The sequence below is a fragment of the Rhinoderma darwinii genome, chromosome 4, assembly GCF_050947455.1.
Source record: "Rhinoderma darwinii isolate aRhiDar2 chromosome 4, aRhiDar2.hap1, whole genome shotgun sequence".
Taxonomy (NCBI): Eukaryota; Metazoa; Chordata; class Amphibia; order Anura; family Rhinodermatidae; genus Rhinoderma; species Rhinoderma darwinii.
Window position 1 is genome coordinate 69760753 of NC_134690.1, and position 19607 is coordinate 69780359.

Below are 19607 nucleotides of genomic sequence, written 5' to 3' on the forward strand. Positions count from 1 at the left end.
CCATCATGTAACTCTGCTACCTGTCAATTGAAAAGTCATCAACCACAGGGTCTCCCTCTTGACTTTCATTGTTCTCAGCCTTTTGGTTTGTCCTGCAGCTGCCGCCGTGATGAGCAAATGTTATACCCAAGATAGTAAAAGTAACATAAAGACGATATAACCGGATCCATAATATTTGTGATATCCAGACACTCTAAAGATCCGCAGTGACAATGTACGCTTGTTATTTGCAGAAGGATCTGGCCGTGATTTGATGTGTTGATGCGGGATATAGGCGTGGTTAGGGGGCATAGCTTAAAATATCCCTCTTTTCCGAATTCAAAAGTTGGGAGGTATGATGTAAGTTCTCCTCTTAGTACAGCTCTCTAATATATTTGTTGCAGCAGCTGCTTGTGTCTCTGCTTTGTTATAGTTATTTTCCAGTTCAGCAAACCAGCATTCTTGTTTCCTAATCTATATCATACATAACTTCCTCTCTCTCTCCAGTGTACTGTTCTTATAATCTGCTTGACCACCATTACTTTATTGCCTGCAAAGCCCCTGCTGAATTCTTAAAGGGAATGTTTTTTTCAGTTAAATAGTTAGTATATAAATGATTACACATTGTTTGAATTTTTTTTTTTTTTTTCTCAAGTCAGGAAATATTATAAATTAGATTCTAATTTATAACATTTCCATGTGCTGGTCACTAGAGGGAGCAATTCCCAAAATTGCAGCATTGGCAATGTGGTAAAGCAACCTCATTGCTTTATGCTGCAAATTTGGAGTAGACACACTCGCTCTAGTGTCCTCACACAATCCCCCCTCCTTTATCCTGACTAGTGCCAGGAGAAAGGAGGGGGTTGAATGTTCAAACCTCCTACACTGTGTGCTTCCATTTTCTGAGCGAATGGACAGTGTAGGAGGATTAGATACAGTGGTAATCAGACAGTATAACACTAACATACACACACATCACATACACAAACATATCTTACCTGCTCCTGCCGCCGCTGCCGCCTCCGCTCCTAGTCCTTGCGTCTGCGCTGCCTTGAACATATGGCCGGAAGCCCTGACCGGAAGTCGTCATCTTACTGTCCGGCCGCGGCTTCCAGTCCACATGAAAATGGCGCCGGATGTCGCTCTACCAAAGACCTTCCTTTTGGTCTGTGTGGGAGCGGCGCATGCGCCGTTTCCACACAGACGGCGTACGCCATAGTGAATGGAACAGCTCCCGTTCGCATTCTCTATGGGGATGTATGTGCCGTATTCCATCTCTGTATGTGTCGTTAATCGACACTTACAGAGATGAAAAAAAAAAAATGGCAGACCCCATAGTGAAGTAAAAGAAAGAAAAAAGTAAAAAGTACAACACAAAAACACAAATAACAAAAATTTCTTTTAATGACATACTCAAAGCAATATTATATAAAAAAAAAATTTCCGTGACACCTTCCCTTTAAGTCGGGCTAAGATTGCATTTTTTTAGCTATGAATCGCAGCAAAACTGCACCATTTATCCTCGATTCATGCAATCTGTTCCAGGAGCAGTGAACTGGCTGTTTCCAGGGTCAAGCAGGTTATGAGTACAGGTAGCGAGCTTTAGCAGAGAGACACCCCCTACTTTCTGCAGTCCTCTCCTCTGCTCTGTAACTAGAAATGGAATATGCATGACAACCATTGGTAAACAGCAGATTACAGGAAGGGAGACACCTAGTGGCAGTAACTTCATACAGACTTTGCAAGAATAAAACAAACATTTTGGAAGACAGTAAATTGCAAAATTGCTAGATATGAGACATACTATAAGGGTATGTTCACACAGAGTTTTTTGCAGGCAGAAAAATCTGCCTCGAAATTCCTGCACTTTCTTTGCAGCATTTTTTGCAGCGTTTTTCGGCCCGTGGACAATGAGTGCCGCGGTAAAAAAAAACAGCGAAAACCGCTTTCTCTGCCCCCCATTGTTGTCAATGGGACATCAGTGACGGAAGAAAGAGTATGACGCTTCTTTTTCCCATGAGCGTTTTTTCCCTACAACGCCTCCGCCTTCTATTGAAATCAATGGGAGGCGATTCCAGCATTTTTTTGGTGAAGTTTCCAACACGGTTTCCACGTCAAAAATAGCGCCAAAAAACTTGTGCTAATCTAAGGACTAGTTCACACAAAGTAGTATGAAAAGTTAGTGTCTATTTAAGGCTATCTAGGTATATATAGAAACTCAAGCTGAAGTTAAGGACACGCTCATCCAGGGAGGATTAAAACATGTATTTTGTAACACGTTAGGAATTGTAATAAAGCAGTTCCAAGAAATTGCAGAACCCTATGGAGCCAATTATGTTGATGAGTCAACAGCTACATTTTCTGCTTCACATTAGGTTTCACAACCACATAACAAACCACATGTCGCTATAAATTGGAAAATGCAATGTAACCGCAATGGATTTGTACTTTAGGTTGTAATTTGTTGGCACTTTTTATTAACAAAAGTGTAACCAGAAAACCTAGCGCTAGGCAGTCCTATGTATCCTATAAGAGGTCCCTCATATGCGTGCTCTGTAGGAGAAGGACCAGAGGTGTCTCTGAACCCTTTGCATTGGGGGGAGCAGAATCTTCTGATTCACAGTGGGGCATATTTCAATAGGAAATGGTTTCCTAGCCTGACATATTTCCTTTAAATCAAGTAAAGATGTTCTACATGGAAGCTTTATAAATCCTTATGCAGTGAACCTCCTAGTGGCATCTCCCTATGGTGAGCAGACAGGCAGCCCCCTATTTTTCTAGACCCCTGGCAGTAACAAATCTGTAGTGTCTTGATGGTGGTGACTCTGCCTGTGACTGCCACTTCTGGCCTAAGGTCTTCATCATTGTCACAAGCCTGATGAAGACCTTAGTCCAAGGTCGAAACACGTAGCTTCTTTGACCACCTTTGTGAAATATGTTGTCTCACCATACATGTCTCTTTAAAAAAAAAAAAAATTCTACTCGCTGTGATACTCTGCCTCGGCTGGGAATTTGGTCCAATCTTTCACACAAGCGCAGGAGCGCCTTCTACTAAGGCTGGGTTCACACAGAGTTTTTTGCAGGAGGAAAATCTGCCTCAAAATTCCGTTTGGAATTTTGAGGCAGATTTTCCTCTGCCTGTACGCCGAATTTCGCTGCGTTTTTCGCCTGCAGCGTTTGAGCCTCCCATTGATGTCAATGGGAGGTCAGAGGCATAAACGCACGAAGATAGAGCATGTCCCTTCTTTTTCCTGAAAGCCGGTATTTCCGCTCGCGGGAAAAAACAACTCCGCCTCCCATTGAAATCAATGGGAGGCATTTTCGCCTGTTTTTTGGTGCGTTTTCCGACGCGGTTTCTGCATCAAAAAATGTGTAAAAAAACTCAGTGTGGACTGGCCCTAAGGGTATGTGCACACACACTAATTACGTCCGTAATTGACGGACGTATTTCGGCCGCAAGTAGTGGACCGAACACAGTGCAGGGAGCCGGGCTCCTAGCATCATACTTATGTACGATGCTAGGAGTCCCTGCCTCTCCGTGGAACTACTGTCCCGTACTGAAAACATGATTATAGTACGGGACAGTTGTCCTGCAGAGAGGCAGGGACTCCTAGCATCGTATATAACTATGATGCTAGGAGCCCGGCTCCCTGCACTGTGTTCGGTCCGGTACTTGCGGCCGAAATACGTCCGTAGATTACGGACGTAATTAGTGTGTGTGCACATACCCTTAGAGTGATCATTTTTTCAAAACAATTAAGAAGTGTGAATATTAGTGCTTCTGATTAACCTAGAAAGAGCATTCAAGGGTACACGTGCAGCATGGGTGAAACCTTGGAGACATGAGTGGGAGGTGTTAATAAATAGAGGCAGTAATCTTTGGTAACTATAAACATGTCTGTTGGCATATGAACTCACATGAACTTACTTGATTTAATTATTACAGGGAACATCAAACATGCATATGATCTGCAGGCAGCATGTTACAGAGCAGGAGAAGCTGAGTAGATTGAAATATAGTTGTGTCTGAAAAGATACAGGATAACCAGTAATTCACAGTTTTAAATTTCCCATAATCATTATATATCTCCATATTTATCCGGATATGTGATAAATATCTGACCGGTGGGGGTCCGACCACTGAGACCCTCACTGATGTATAGAACAGGCTTACATTGCCTTTCCTGTGAGCGGTAGTGCGCATGCTCGGCCACCGATCCATTCATTTCTATGGGGCTAACGAGCACCATCTTCGGCAGCCCCATAGAAATTAATGTAGCGGTGGCCGAGCATGTGCACAACCACTCCATTCCTATGGGGCTCCCAGGAACGGCATATATGCCTGTACTCATGATCGGTGGGGGTCCCAGCAGTCGAATCGCCACCAGTCAGATATTTATCACCTATACTGTGGATAGGTTATAAATATTGATTATGGGAAAACCGTTCTAAGCCCTTAGTGACCAGCCTATTTTAGGCCGTAATGACCAAGCTATTTTTTTTGTTTTTCTATAGTCGCATTCAAAGCGCTATAACTTTTTAATTTTTCTGTTGACATAGCTGTATGAGGATTTGTACCATTTTGGGGTACATATCATTTTTTGATTAACTTTTATTAACTTTTTTCGGGGGAATAGAAAAAAACCCTGAAATTCCGCCATTGTTCTATGCGTTTTAAATTGACGCCGTTCACTGTAGTCGGTACAATTTCGACGATACCACTTATGTATAGGTTTATTATGTTTTACGACTTTTGCACAGTAAAAACACTTTTGAACTAAAATTATTTGTTTTTGCATCGTCGCTTTCCAAGAACTGTAATTTTTAAATTTTTCCGTCAATGTAGAGATTTTTTTTTTTTTTTACGGTGTTCACCTTGCGGTTTAAATTACCTATTGACTTTGTTTGAGTCATTACGGTCGTGGCGGTACCATATATGTGCACGTTTATTTATTTTTTACACTTTTACTAAATAAAACCACTTTTTATGGGAAAAAATATGGTTTTATTAACTTTTTTACTGTCATTTTTATTAATAATTTTTATTTCACATTACTTACTTATTTTTTTAGTCAAACTAGGGGACTTTACTATGCAATCTTTAGATCGCTGCTATAATGATTTGGTATAATAGGCATATGCCCAGGGCTGACCTAGGGGCTTTTATCAGGCCCCCGGCTGCCATGACACCCCATCGGAGGCCCGCAATTGCATTTGCGGGCCGCTAATTGGTGAAAGCGGGCGCTCCCTCCCTCTGTAAATACGTTAAATGGCGCGGTCGCTATTGATCGCGGCATTTAACAGGTTAAATGGCTGCGATCAAAGTAAATCGCTGTCGTTGGAGCAGGAGCCTGGCTGTCAGGACACCCGTGCAGCGTTTAGACTGGGCCTCCGTGAAAATAGCCTAAGGCCCCTTAGTGACCGCCGTGAAAAGGCGTACTGGTGGTCACTATGGTGTTAAGAGTCCAGTTTCTTTATTCACACTCATAAAGGGAAGGCTGTCAATCAATCGTTGAGCCAGTCCAATGGACTCTTTAGCCCACAGTAAGCAGGGATTTAAATAGCACAAACGAAATCATTGAATATTGTACTAGATCAAGGCGTCTTGCTATTTATGGCTTGTGTATAGCCAGTGGCGGATTAAGTAGACCATAGGCCCTGGGCTGTTACCCAAACTTGGGCCCCCTCTTCTCCACCTCTGCCCTGCCTCGCCGTAACTATTTTTAACACTATCTTTTTGTGCAAACATTATCAAATGGGTGTTACTATTCCCCTTGTCAAAGGGCTGCGTCCCTAAATACTGACAGTCTCCAACCGACGCTGACAGTACCACACTGTGCAGGGACACATCCTCCTGACAAGGGGAATTAGAACACCCATTTGTCTATCAGTCCTGGACTGCACAAAGACTTTTTGTGAAATACAATGATTTCCTATAACAAACATGTCACCGGAGATGACAGATTCTCTATAAATCCAGTGACTCACAGGTAACGTCATATTCTAGTAGTTTTCTTTCCTCTTTTCTTCACCATCTGGCCCACACCTCATGACAACTTCTCCCGGCCATGACCAAATTCTGCAGAATTTGCCACTCAGATGTCATTGGTTCCTCACTTTTCCAACATTTTCATACCTATATACGAAGATACAATTCTAATGGTGCCCCTAAATATAATAACCATACACTGCACACCTGAATAAAATAGTACCATGCACTGTGTCCCTGAATATAATTGTCACACACTGTAAAGTAGATCACCACATACACAGTGCCCCATGTAGATGCACCACACACAGCCCCATGTAGATAGCGCCACACACAGCCCCATGTAGATAGCTCCAAACACACAGCCCCTGTAGATAGCGCCACACACAAGCCCCTGTAGATAGCGCTACACACACCCGTGTAGATAGCGCCATGCACAGCCGCCTGTAGAAAGTGCCACAGCCCCCCTGTAGATAGTGCCCCACACACCTCCTGTAGATATCATCACACACAGCCCCCCTATAGATAGCGCCACAAAGCCCCAATATATAGCACCACACAGCCCCCCTGTAGTTAGCGCCACGCAGACCCCCTGGAGAAAATGCCATACAGCCCCTCTGTAAATAGCGCCACACAGCCCCCCCTGTAGATAGCACCACACAGCCCCCCTGTAGATAGTGCCTCAGACCCCCTGTAGATAGCATCAACCCCTTGTAGATAGCGCCATACAGCCCCCTGTAGAAAGCACCACACAGCCCCCTATAGAATACACCACCCCCTGTAGTTAGTGTCACACTTAACTGTCCCCATTCTAGCTCCGTTCTGTTCTACAACGACACAGGCCTGGTGTCTTCTGACCAGGCCGCATCCAGCGGAGCGACATCGCGCTGCCTGCATCACAAAAAATGCCAGCGATGTCAATTGTATCCACGTCTAAAGGATGCGGATACAACTGATACGCCCTTCAGTTTTGTTGCGTTTTTTGCGATTCGGGGCAAAATTGTGAAAAAACTGCAATGTGGCCTTTGGGCGACCATGGGCCCCCGGGGGCCCCCGGCGGCCTCCCTTAACGGACCTATGGGGATCTGCCACTGTGTATAGCCAATAGAAGTCCTTTGTGTTGAATGGTTGTAGGTTCAGCCCAAACGTGACCAAAATGTACACAGATCCTACCATTTATTGCTTGGATACCACTCGGGGCTCATGGATAGGGTATGGCTAGATGAGCATGCTATTATATCTTACCACAATTAAAAACAATTTTTAGAACATTTAATTATTTGAAGGTGTTGACATTTAATAAATGAAATAATGATAAAAATCCTACTAATAAGGCCCTGTTCAGACAGAGTATTTTGCAGGCAGACTTTGACCTGCCTGCAATTTCTTGTCGCGTTTTTCGCTGCGTTTTTTGGCTGCATCCTTTGAGCACTGCAGGCAAAAAACGCAGCGAAAAAAGCTTTCTCTGCCTCCTATTGATTTCAATTGGAGGTCAGAAACAAAACTATGGGGAGAAAGAGCATGTCGCTTTTTTGTATTGCGAGCGGCGGGAAAAAACGCCTCCACCTCCCATTGAAATCAATGTGAGGCAATGTCGGGCGTTATATGACGCTAATTCCGATGCAGTTTCCGCGTCAAAATCAGTGCCAAAAAACTCAGTGTGAACAGTGCCTAACTGAGCTAATTTCTTAGTGTGGTATACAGTGAAGGAAATAAGTATTTGATCCCTTGCTGATTTTGTAAGTTTGCCCACTGTCAAAGACATGAACATTCTAGAATTTTTAGGCTAGGTTAATTTTACCAGTGAGAGATAGATTATATAAAAAAAAATAACATTGTCAAAATTATATATATTTATTTGCATTGTGTACAGAGAAATAAGTATTTGATCCCTTTGGCAAACAAGACTTAATACTTGGTGGCAAAACCCTTGTTGGCACGCACAGCAGTCAGACATTTTTAGTAGTTGATGATGAGGTTTGCACACATGTTAGATGGAATTTTGGCCCACTCCTCTTTGCAGATCATGTGTAAATCATTACGATTTCGAGGCTGTCGCTTGGCAACTCGGATCTTCAGCTCCCTCCATAAGTTTTCGATGGGATTAAGGTCTGGAGACTGGCTAGGCCACTCCATGACCTTAATGTGCTTCTTTTTGAGCCACTCCTTTGTTGCCTTGGCTGTATGTTTCGGGTCATTGTCGTGCTGGAAGACCCAGGCACGAGCCATTTTTAATGTCCTGGTGGTGGGAAGGAGGTTGTCACTCAGGATTTGACGGTACATGGCTCCATCCATTCTCCCATTGATGCGGTGAAGTAGTCCTGTACTCTTAGCAGAGAAACACCCCCAAAACATAATGTTTCCACCTCCATGCTTGACAGTGGGGGCGGTGTTCTTTGGGTCATAGGCAGCATTTCTCTTCCTCCAAAAACGGCGAGTTGAATTAATGCCAAAGAGCTCAATTTTAGTCTCATCTGACCACAGCACCTTCTCCCAATCACTCTCAAAATCATCCAGATGTTCATTTGCAAACTTCAGACGGGCCTGTACATGTGCCTTCTTGAGCAGGGGGACCTTGCGGGCACTGCAGGATTTTAATCCATTACGGCGTAATGTGTTACCAATGGTTTTCTTGGTGACTGTGGTCCCAGCTGCCTTGAGATCATTAACAAGGTCCCCCCGTGTAGTTTTCGGCTGAGCTCTCACCTTCCTCAGGATCAAGGATACCCCACGAGGTGAGATTTTGCATGGAGCCCCAGATCGATGTCGATTGACAGTCATTTTGTATGTCTTCCATTTTCTTACTATTGCAGCAGCAACAGTTGTCTCCTTCTCACCCAGCGTCTTACTTATGGTTTTGTAGCCCATTCCATCCTTGTGCAGGTCTATGATCTTGTCCCTGACATCCTTAGAAAGCTCTTTGGTCTTGCCCATGTTGTAGAGGTTAGAGTCAGACTGATTAATTGAGTCTGTGGACAGGAGTCTTTTATACAGGTGACCATGTAAGACAGCTGTCTTTAATGCAGGCACCAAGTTGATTTGGAGCGTGTAACTGGTCTGGAGGAGGCTGAACTCTTAATGGTTGGTAGGGGATCAAATACTTATTTCTCTGTGCACAATGCAAATAAATACATATTAATTTTGACAATGTGATTTTCTTATTTTTTTTTTATATAATCTATCTCTCACTGGTAAAATTAACCTAGCCTAAAAATTCTAGACTGTTCATGACTTTGACAGTGGGCAAACTTACAAAATCAGCAAGGGATCAAATACTTATTTCCTCCACTGTACATATCTTGCTGTGATCTTTATAGTATGCCATTATCATCAACACTGGTTTTGTTTTGTTAGGGAGTATGAAAGCCTATACATGAAACATTATTGGCATGATCTTGAGAATTGCCAGGACATCTCCGCTCACCAGTGCAATGTTACTGACGAAGTGTTTGCCAGTGTCTTGTATAAATTTCGTGTTCGATCAATGTTAGGAAACCAACAATCTGCTTGGGCAGAACTTGAGCCACCATTCAACAGAAAGACATGTAAGTACTATTCCTCCTACTTAATTATCTTCTTTGGTAAAGTTTATCCACACATTCTTTATAGGCTGGTAAATAATAACAAATATGTATGTACTGTATTAAGGATGATGTAAAATATAGAACAGCTATACATTGTAAGCAAGTAGACAGAGCACGAGGCACCATGAAAATAAAAAAAACAAAAACAAAAAAAGCACAAAAGCAATGTGCAACATCACATGCAAAAAATGTAAAGGTAGGAAGGTTTAGAAATGTTACAAAGTTTTGATTCTTGTGGCAATGGGAACACTGAAATTCTATTTAAAAAGCCCTTTAAAAAGGTTTAATAGCTAGACGGATGGGGGGGTGGGGGGGTGGTATACCTCAGAAGTCACTGTTCTCTTGGGAAAAGCTCCTCTTTGTTGGCTCAAAGATTGGAAAGTGGCAGAAGTGGGAGTGGGGCCAGGGGAGATAAGAGAGGGGCTTTGTGGATGGGCAGAAGGAGACAGGTCCTCAGGGGCTCTGTGGGAGGCCAAGAGAGAGACAGTAGGTGTGCAGGCTGAAGAGCATAAATAAAATCATGGCACAGAAGCTGCTGCTTTTACACAGCATAGTCACTCACCAAGATGCAGTACTGGATGCTGCTTCTGGATCCTGCAGGCTCTAATATCTCCCACTGTCGTGGCGTGTCTGGACAAAGTCTCCGCCTTCTCCTCACGTGACGTACCCATGTCAACCGTGTAGACACCAGATCAGATAACAAAATAATTCTGACGCTTAAATTAATAAGGACCCCAGACCAGAACCCTAAATTAGTTTAGACCTCCGGCCAGACCCCTAAAAACAGACCCCAGACCACTAAATAAATACAGCCCCCAGACCCTACCCCTAAATAAATGCAGACCCCAGACCAGACTCCCGAAATTAATACAGACCCAGCCTAGACACCTAAATAAATTCAGACCGCTGACTAGAAACCCTAAAATAATCTAGACCCGAGACCAGACCCCTAAATAAATACAGACCCCAGACCAGACTCCCTAAATTATTACAGACCCCAGACTAGACCCCTAAATTAATACAGACCCCAGGCTAGACCCCTAAATTAATTCAGACCCCCAACCAGACCCATAAATACAGACCCCAGACTCCTAAAAAAATACAAACCCCAGACCAGACCCCTAAATTAATACACACCCCAGATTAGACACCTCCCCAAAAAAAATTCAGACCCTGGACTAGACTTCCTATGTATTTACCGCTCCCGGGTCTTCTTGGAACCACGTCCGGCCTCTGGGCACCTCTTCACTTCTGGTGCCCCATCCTGACGCTGGGGCCCTGCTTTATAAACAACTGACATCAGTACATTGTGTGCGGCAATGCATACAACGTGTCAGGACGTTCTATGCACGGCTGCACTACGTTCTATCAGGGCTTTGGAAAGCAGGGCCCCAGCGATAGTTAGTTGGGATAAGAGAATGGGCCCTGTACCTTTCTCCATACTAACTACCACTGGGGATCATAGAGCTGCTACTATAGATCTTGTTGCTGTGTCCATCTCTACAAGATTCCAAACCTTCAATATCTGCATCAACTTTTGACCCATGTGTATTTAACTTCAACTCACTTTCTGGTATAGCACGCGGCACAAGAAGTGCTTCTGAGGATACTAGTTTTGAGGTCCTAACTTTATAAAATCATGTTTGAATACCTACAAGCCCACACTAACTTTGGTGCCAGTCTATAACTTGATCAATGGGTCATCCTAGTCCTACCTAGAAATTTGCCTAAGTAATTGTGCTCAAAATGGTGGTCACTTACCTGGACCTGGGAAGATATAACATTTTGGGAAAAGAAGACGACTCAGGGACAAGTATTTACAGGTGATATTTGGATCTTAGAGGAAAAGCTCTCTGAAAGGTGAGATCGACCCAATGTCCCCTCATGGAGACATGTAAGTAGATTACTTTAGTGAATCTATGCGTTCAGATCTCCTCTGATTTTCTGCATTATAGAGCAGCTCTAATCCATGCAATAATGTTCAGAAATCTCCATCATAGGAAATCTCGGACACAACATTCTAAGCAAAATGACAATTAAATCAATGGAGCCTTGTTTAACAAGTTGTATCAGAGATTTCCATTAAATTAAATGGTTCATGGACTTCACCACTGTCATCTTCAGTGTTCCTGTGACACGTTGGAAGAGCATTTTTGGGCTGGATTTCCCCTTTTAATTTTTGTTCTTATTAATGTGAAATGTCAGTAGCAAATTATATTAAATATGTGGTTTCTACAAAGGCCATAATTATGTTGCTTTAATATATACCCATAACCCACAAACTAGTTCAAGCTGGTATTAAAATTCTTGGTTCCATATTACTTCATTATCTCTGCCCAAACTTGCTCTGCCACCCTTAATGGAAGTAGTTTTATTTAGGATGCCAATATAACTAATGCTATAGGAACTTGGCAGCAAACTATCAATGACACATACTGTATGTTCCACAACTACAGAGAAAAGACAGACCTGAGGTATTCGGCAGTATTCCGGTTGCCTACACACACAGAAGTGGAGTGATTGAGTGATAATTGAGGGTGGAGATGTTTAGTTCTGAGTTACAGGTAAATCTGAGGCGATTAGGATGTCATGTTCATAATAGCCACCCATGTTAAAGGGGTAGTGCAATATGGACCACCCCTTTACATATGTCCTATTAGGGCATATGGACGTCATAGGGGAGGGTTTCTTTGGTGGACTTAACACAATCATATATTGCATAGTTGCTCACATGTAAGGGTCCTCTTACACGGCCCACTGTTCTCGTTACTACTATCACTCGTCCCCATATATTTCGGCCTGTTTACAGGGAGCTGTGCTGCCAAAAACAATAATATTTTTGACTGCATAAACGATATTCATTCATTGGCTGATCATTGCCCTGTTTACACAAGGCGGTGATCGGGGACAAGTGTACCCTCGTTTGCTCGATAATAGGCCCATGTAAAAGGGCCTTTGGACTACTTTTCTCTTGCAGCAGGTGCTGCACTGAGCTGCACACACTCCTGGGTGGCTGCACTTTGTTTCTCCTGGAGATAACAGCTGAACACCTAAGAAGCCTAAGCCATGGGGATCAGTTGAACCCCTAGACAGTTTTATTCTAAGAAGGGTTTGTCTAGATGGGACACGAGCTTTAAAGGAGTTTTCCAGGGACCATAAAACGAACAAAAAAACCCCTACAAATATTTTTTTTATATCTGACCGCACTCTGGTGTAACGATGTTGCCGCTCTGAACTGTGTTTTGGGTGGGGGTTCCTGTTTTCCTTCAGCTCCTGAAGGCACGTCCACCCGCTACTCTGCACATGTCTCGCGCTGCTCTTATCATTGCTCCCGGCGCTGTGTGAACAATCCGCATGCGCAGGGAATCAGGACAGCGCTGTGGGAGAAGGGGGCTGGCTAATTTTCTCAACATCCTCGCAGTGCCAGTCCCCTTGCGGTCACATGCTTTAATGATGCACCGACACAGGGGAGGAAAAAGAGCTTTCTCACGTGTGCTGGTGTTGGTACATCATCAAAACGGAAAGAAGTACTGACTTTCCGGAACCATGTCACTAATCATACTTGAAATCGGGGCACTACAAGAACATGAAGTAAATTGGTAAGTCACCTTATTTTAGGTTTGTTTATTATTTTAATAACCCCTTTAAGGCACCCCTAGAAATTAAGAGTCTAAGAAGAGGGTAATATTTACTAATTTTACAGAATGTTATTGTATTGATATTATTATTATGTAATATGTCATCATTTTCAACTTTATAGCTGGGTTCATCTGTTGAGTTGTTGAGCGGAGGAGTGGCAGAGTGTTGCAGAGTTTTGCCGCAATCTGTGTTTTTTCTGGTGGCACTAGGTTTAACACAGCAGATCAGTTTTGGCGGGAGTGTTTTTTTATCTGTTACATGTGATGTGATCTGTTACATGGGATTATGACTCGCCATCATTTCTAAGTGAGATATTTCTACTGTCGTTTTTCTGCATGAAAGGCTGCAGTAAAAAAAACTTTTGGCTTCTTGCTTCTGCAGCCATCCCCAGCCTCTATAGCAACACAAATAAATTCAGACCCTAGACCAGACCTCTACATTAATTCAGACCCCTAGACCAGACCGTTATATATATTAAGGTCCTTATATAAATTCAGAGCCCAGATTCCAAAATAAATTCAGACCCCCTAAATTAATTCAGACCCAGGCCATAGTAAAGAAAAATTATTCAGACCTTAGACCAGACTCATACTGTATACTTAGCCTTCTCGCTCCCAGGTTCCTCTTCAGCTCTGGGTGGCGCCGCTCACTGGGTCCTAACGCTGTCTGCATCACGTTGTTGCCAGAGCTGAAGCTCCAGCGCTGAAGCCTAGGAGCGAAAACGGTATGGCCATTCTAAATCATATAAATATAATAGATAACAGCCATTAAGGAAAAAAAAACATTGCCCACCCTAAAACCGCCTGTTAGCGCCCACTAGGAACATCCTATGAAGTGTGCCACAGTAAAAGCGGTACTTCTTAGGCCTTTAAATATGGTGGGTTCTCTATACAGCCTATAGCATTGACTGCTGTACCTTCAAGTGGCACATGCCAATATGTCCATTCTCCTTCCGGCCCTAAAGTAACCTCCTTTCCACCTGCCACCTTCTACTCAGTTATGGCGCTTGCAAATCAGCCCTTCCTGCACAACAGACTAAGGGGTGCTGAATTACCGACGTTCATGCATACGCTCCATCGAGGACCATTGCCGAAGCAGCTCAAACACTCCACCAATGAGGAAGCTATCTGCTCCTCTGCCCTGCCTCCTGCTAATACCTTGCTCTGTCGGTCCACTGCAGACAGACACAGAAAAGGGGGGTCACAAACAAACAGGGATAGAAGGACAACGGGCAGCTAAACAGGGGGTGAGTGACAGTAGGCTATCCCCCTTAGATGCCAATGGCGGGCGGCCTCCTGACCAACCCCGGTCCATCGGGAATCTGAGCATTAGGGCAGTTTACATGTCCAGGCGTGCAGCTTATCGAGGTCTTTCTGTAATATTTTACAATCAAGCTGAGTTTTGGTACCTAACTCCTGACTTTGTTTTCTGTCCCTTAACCAGTTCCTTACACATGTAGATACATTGTCCCCCAGTCCCTGAGTCTGTAGCTTCAGTGCAATGCTGTTGTGGGATACAGGATGAAATGCTTTTGAAAAATCAGATAAAACACATTTTCACAAACTTTCCTATAGAAACAGAGAATGTTCATTAAACACAGCCTGTTTTCATGATTCATGATTGGTTATCAGTTATTAGATTATTTAGTGTTATGTAATTTTACAATTCATTCCTTAGAATACCTTCAAATATTTTACATACCATAGATGTTAGGCTGGGTTCACACGACCTATTTTCAGGCGTAAATGAGGCGTATTATGCCTCGATTTACGCCTGAAAATACGGCTCCAATACGTCGGCAAATATCTGCCCATTCATTTGAATGGGTTTGCCGACGTACTGTGCCGACGACCAGTAATTTACGCGTCGTCGTTTGACAGCTGTCAAACGACGACGCGTAAAATGACTGCCTCGTCAAAGAAGTGCAGGACACTTCTTTGAAACTTAATTTGAGCCATTCTTCATTGAATTCAATGAAGAACAGCTCAAATGTTCGGCCGTCAAAGACGCCTCACATAATGGGAGGAGGAGCTTTTACGTCTGAAACGACGCAGCTGTTTTCTCCTGAAAACAGTCTGTCATTTCAGACGTAAAAGCCAGCTAGCGTGTGCACATACCCTTAGACTTACCGAACGGTAGTCACTCGGGTCCACCAGCCGTCCTCCATTCCTGTGGCACTGATCCTGTTACAAGAGAGTCTAAGAAGATGAGATAATAGTCTATCAATTACTAAGCACAATTCCTTTAATACAATTGGGCAATGGGCTTTATAAATATTTTATTTGCTCAGACACAGCTGTACTTCCTTTTGTGTTAAAGAGGCTCTGTCACCAGATTTTGCAACCCCTATCTCGTATTGCAGCAGATAGGCGCTGCAATGTAGATTACAGTAACGTTTTTTTTTTCAAAAACGAGCATTTTTGGCCAAGTTATGACCATTTTTATATTTATGCAAATGAGCCTTTCTTAAGTACAAGTGGGCGTGTTTAATGTTAAGTACAAGTGGGCGTGTATTGTGTATGTACATCTGGGTGTGTTTACTTGTTTTACTAGCTGGGCGTTGTGAATAGAAGTGTATGATGCTGACGAATCAGCATCATCCACTTCTCTTCGTTAACACCCAGCTTCTGGCAGTGCACAGACACACAGCGTGTTCTCGATAGATCACGCTGTAACGTCACTTCCTGCCCCAGGTCCTGCATCGTGTCGGACGAGCGAGGACACATCGGCACCAGGCGACAAAGGCTACAGTTGATTCTGCAGCAGCATCGGCGTTTGCAGGTAAGTCGATGTAGCCTCTGGTGCCGATGTGTCCTCGCTCGTCCGACACGATGCAGGACCTGGGGCAGGAAGTGACGTCACAGCGTGATCTCTCGAGAACACGCTGTGTGTCTGTGCACTGCCAGAAGCTGGGTGTTAACGAAGAGAAGTGGATGATGCTGATTCGTCAGCATAATACACTTCTATTCACAACGCCCAGCTAGTAAAACAAGTAAACACACCCAGATGTACACACACAATACACGCCCACTTGTACTTAACATTAAACACGCCCACTTGTACTTAAGAAAGGCTCATTTGCATAAATATAAAAATGGTCATAACTTGGCCAAAAATGCTCGTTTTTGAAAAAAAAAAAAAAGTTACTGTAATCTACATTGCAGCGCCGATCTGCTGCAATACGAGATAGGGGTTTGAAAATCTGGTGACAGCCTCTTTAAGTTGTTAATATTAAGTGGAGAACCAAGATTACCATTACCCCTCCAAGCAGCAGCAACATGAAGGAAATTATAAGGCAGTAATAAGCAGTGTACACATGTATCCAGCCCTGGTGTTAGACAGTAGAACACTTACTAGAAGCAGTGTCTGTGTGTGTGTGTGTGTGTGTGTGTGTTTCTCCACCTCTGTCTCTCTGCAGCTGCTTGCTCCTCCTCCCATTCCCCTCTTCATAGACATTTATGGACAGAAGCTGTAACTAGATCTCTCAATAAAGCCAATCATCGCTACACATCACTGCTTCATTCAAGACATATTTTAGCAGTTCATTCAGAGTAACTAATCAGTGAATGAGGTGGAGGATGAAAGAAGCAGCTGATAAGTGAAGATGGAAGTTTTTTTCTGTAATAAGATAAAGAAGGCCGGTTAGGGGCTTCCATCACAGATTTCGTTGTTCTTGCCGGTAAATAGCACCTCATGCTGTGCTATTATGTTCGCCAAAATTATGGAAACTATGATGGAGACCCGACGAAACCCATTAAAGAGAACTTTTCACCTGCCCATACATGTGCTGCTGAGTGCAGCATGTAATAGGCAGGGCTGTACAAACCCTGTCTCACTATATAAAAAAATCCTATCTTTCTCCGTTACTTAGATATCGGTGCTGGTATATTTGATGCCCGATATTTAAATAACCCCCTGAACTGTCAATAGGGCGTGTATTTGGTAAGGGGGCGTGTACCATCGCTGTGACACTGTCCAATCAGCTACGGACAGTGCCATAGCAACAGCTGGAGAGAGGAGAGCGAGAACCACCACCACGGATCAGAAGCGGGAGTATCTACGGCATCTGACTCCCTGTTCAGCTCTTGGCAGACAAGGACAACAAGACTGTGTGAGCTCTCGCGAGAGATCACACAGTCTTGTTCAACTTACAGCTCTGATGCCGCTGCCGAAGATACTCCTGCCACCATGGAACAGAGTTCTCCTCTCTCCAGCTCTTGCTGTGGCACTGTCCGTAGCTGATTGGACAGTGTCACAGCGATTTAACACATTCCCTTGCCAATTACACGCCCCATTGATAATTCAGGGGGTTATTTAAATATCAGGCGCCAAATATAGTGAGACAGGGTTTGTATAGCCCTGCCTATTACATTCTGCACTCAGTTGCACATGTTTGGGCAGGTGAAAGTTTCTCTTTAAAGTTAATGGGTTAAGTCAGGTGCCGTTGGTTTCTTTTATGAGTTTCCAGTATTTTCATTATTCTGCTCCTATGACGAAGCAGAGTAACAAAACAAAGATGTGAACACAGCGTTACAATTCCTTAACTAGCCTTGTACTATTGATTTATGAAAAAAAAAAAGTTGAAACAAATGTTATTTAAATGTTATTTCATTAGGTTAAAGAGGCTCTGTCACCACATTATAAGTGCCCTGTCTCCTATATAAGGAGATGGGCGCTGTAATGTAGGTGACAGTAATGCTTTTTATTAAAAAAAACGATCTTTTTTCACAACGTTAGGAGCGATTTTGGTTTATGCTAATGAGCTTTCTTAATGCCCAAGTGGGCGTACTTTTACTTTCGACCAAGTGGGCGTTGTACAGAGGAGTGCATGACGCTGACCAATCGGCATCATGCACTCCTCTCCATTCATTTACACTGCACTAGCGATATAGTTATATCACTATGTGCAGCCTCATACACAAGCCCTAACATTACTACAGTGTCCTGATAATGAATACACATGAAATCCAGCCTGGACGTCATGTGTACTCAGAATCCTGACACTTCTGAATCTTTTTTTGTGAGATTCCGGCAAGTGAAACCAAATCTCGTTTAGCTCCGAGATCTCGCGAGATTTCGTATCCGTTGCTGGAATCTCACAAAAAAGAGTCAGAAGTGTCAGGATTCTGAGTACACATGACGTCCAGGCTGGATGGTCATGTGTATTCATTATCAGGACACTGTAGTAATGTTAGGGTTTGTGTATGAGGCTGCACATAGTGATATAACTATATCGCTAGTGCAGTGTAAATGAATGGAGAGGAGTGCATGATGCTGATTGGTCAGCGTCATGCACTCCTCTGTACAACGCCCACTTGGTCGAAAGTCAAAGTACGCCCACTTGGGCATTAAGAAAGCTCATTAGAATAAACTTAAATCGCTCCTAACTTTGTGAAAAAAGATAGTTTTTTTTAAATAAAAAGCATTACTGTGACCTACATTACAGCGCCCATCTCCTTATGTAGGAGACAGGGCACTTATAATGTGGTGACAGAGCCTCTTTAAAGAATTCCTTTATAACAGAATTAGTAGAAGATTGTTAGATAGTAGATATGATCCTAGTATTACAAATGGGAAATGGAACACTCCCTAGGACATAACGCCCTTTTCTTCCAAGTTATTAAAATTCTATTCAGCTATTTGTTAGTTATAACTTTTTCATAGAAAACCTGCATGAGAGCTTTCATCTCTTTAATATGACCTAACAGGACAAAAAAAAAAAAAATCAAACTTTTGAAATTTTCCTTACAATTCAAATCATCATGAAACATTTAGAGGTGGACACAGGTTAGGGTCAGGAGGTGACACTTTAATCTCAAAGTAAAAGTGAACTCGTTGGTCATAGCAACAAATTATAGTCCACAAGAAAAAATAAATAAATTTGGAAGTAAAGGCTGAAATCTGATTGGTTGCTATGAGAAGCAGTCTTATTTCTCCTGAAATGGAAAGGATCAAACTGGTCCACCAGTGAAATGGAGGATACTCCGGGGGGGGGGGCAGGACCATACATAAGATCCCCTGCAACTACAAGACTCCAGTGGTGGTCCAGCAGAGTTTTCTCCTCTTCTGTATACGGTGGGCCCTCAGTCTCATCTCTTCTTATGGGCTCATGGTAGTCCAGTTTGACCCTTTTCTCTAAAGAATTAACTTGGCTGCATTTTCTCTTTTTCAGCCTCAGTAACTATGTAACCTGTATTTACTATTATCCTCTCTTTTTGTTTAGTTGAGTCTAGTTCTAGGTGGAGAAATAGAATCTTGTCATCTGATGAGTTTGTTGTGGTGAAGATATTATCAGTATTATGTTGGTTGATCCATGAAGAAGCATAGCACCACCAGTATAGATGTTTTGTTTTTCAGTTAAAAGGAATGCGAAATAAATATAACGAACATTTTTGCCTCAAAAGTTGCCGGCCTTG

General features: G+C 43.1%; 1 protein-coding gene across 2 annotated transcripts in view; it reads left to right on the plus strand.

The window, feature by feature from the left end:
- IL20RB (interleukin 20 receptor subunit beta) overlaps positions 1-19607 on the plus strand; it is a 121506-nt gene that overhangs the window by 65999 nt on the left and 35900 nt on the right. For both annotated transcript variants that reach the window (XM_075861187.1, XM_075861188.1), the window contains one exon: positions 9323-9513. In XM_075861187.1, coding sequence (XP_075717302.1) covers positions 9323-9513 — 191 coding nt within the window. The remainder of the gene's footprint in view (positions 1-9322; positions 9514-19607) is intronic.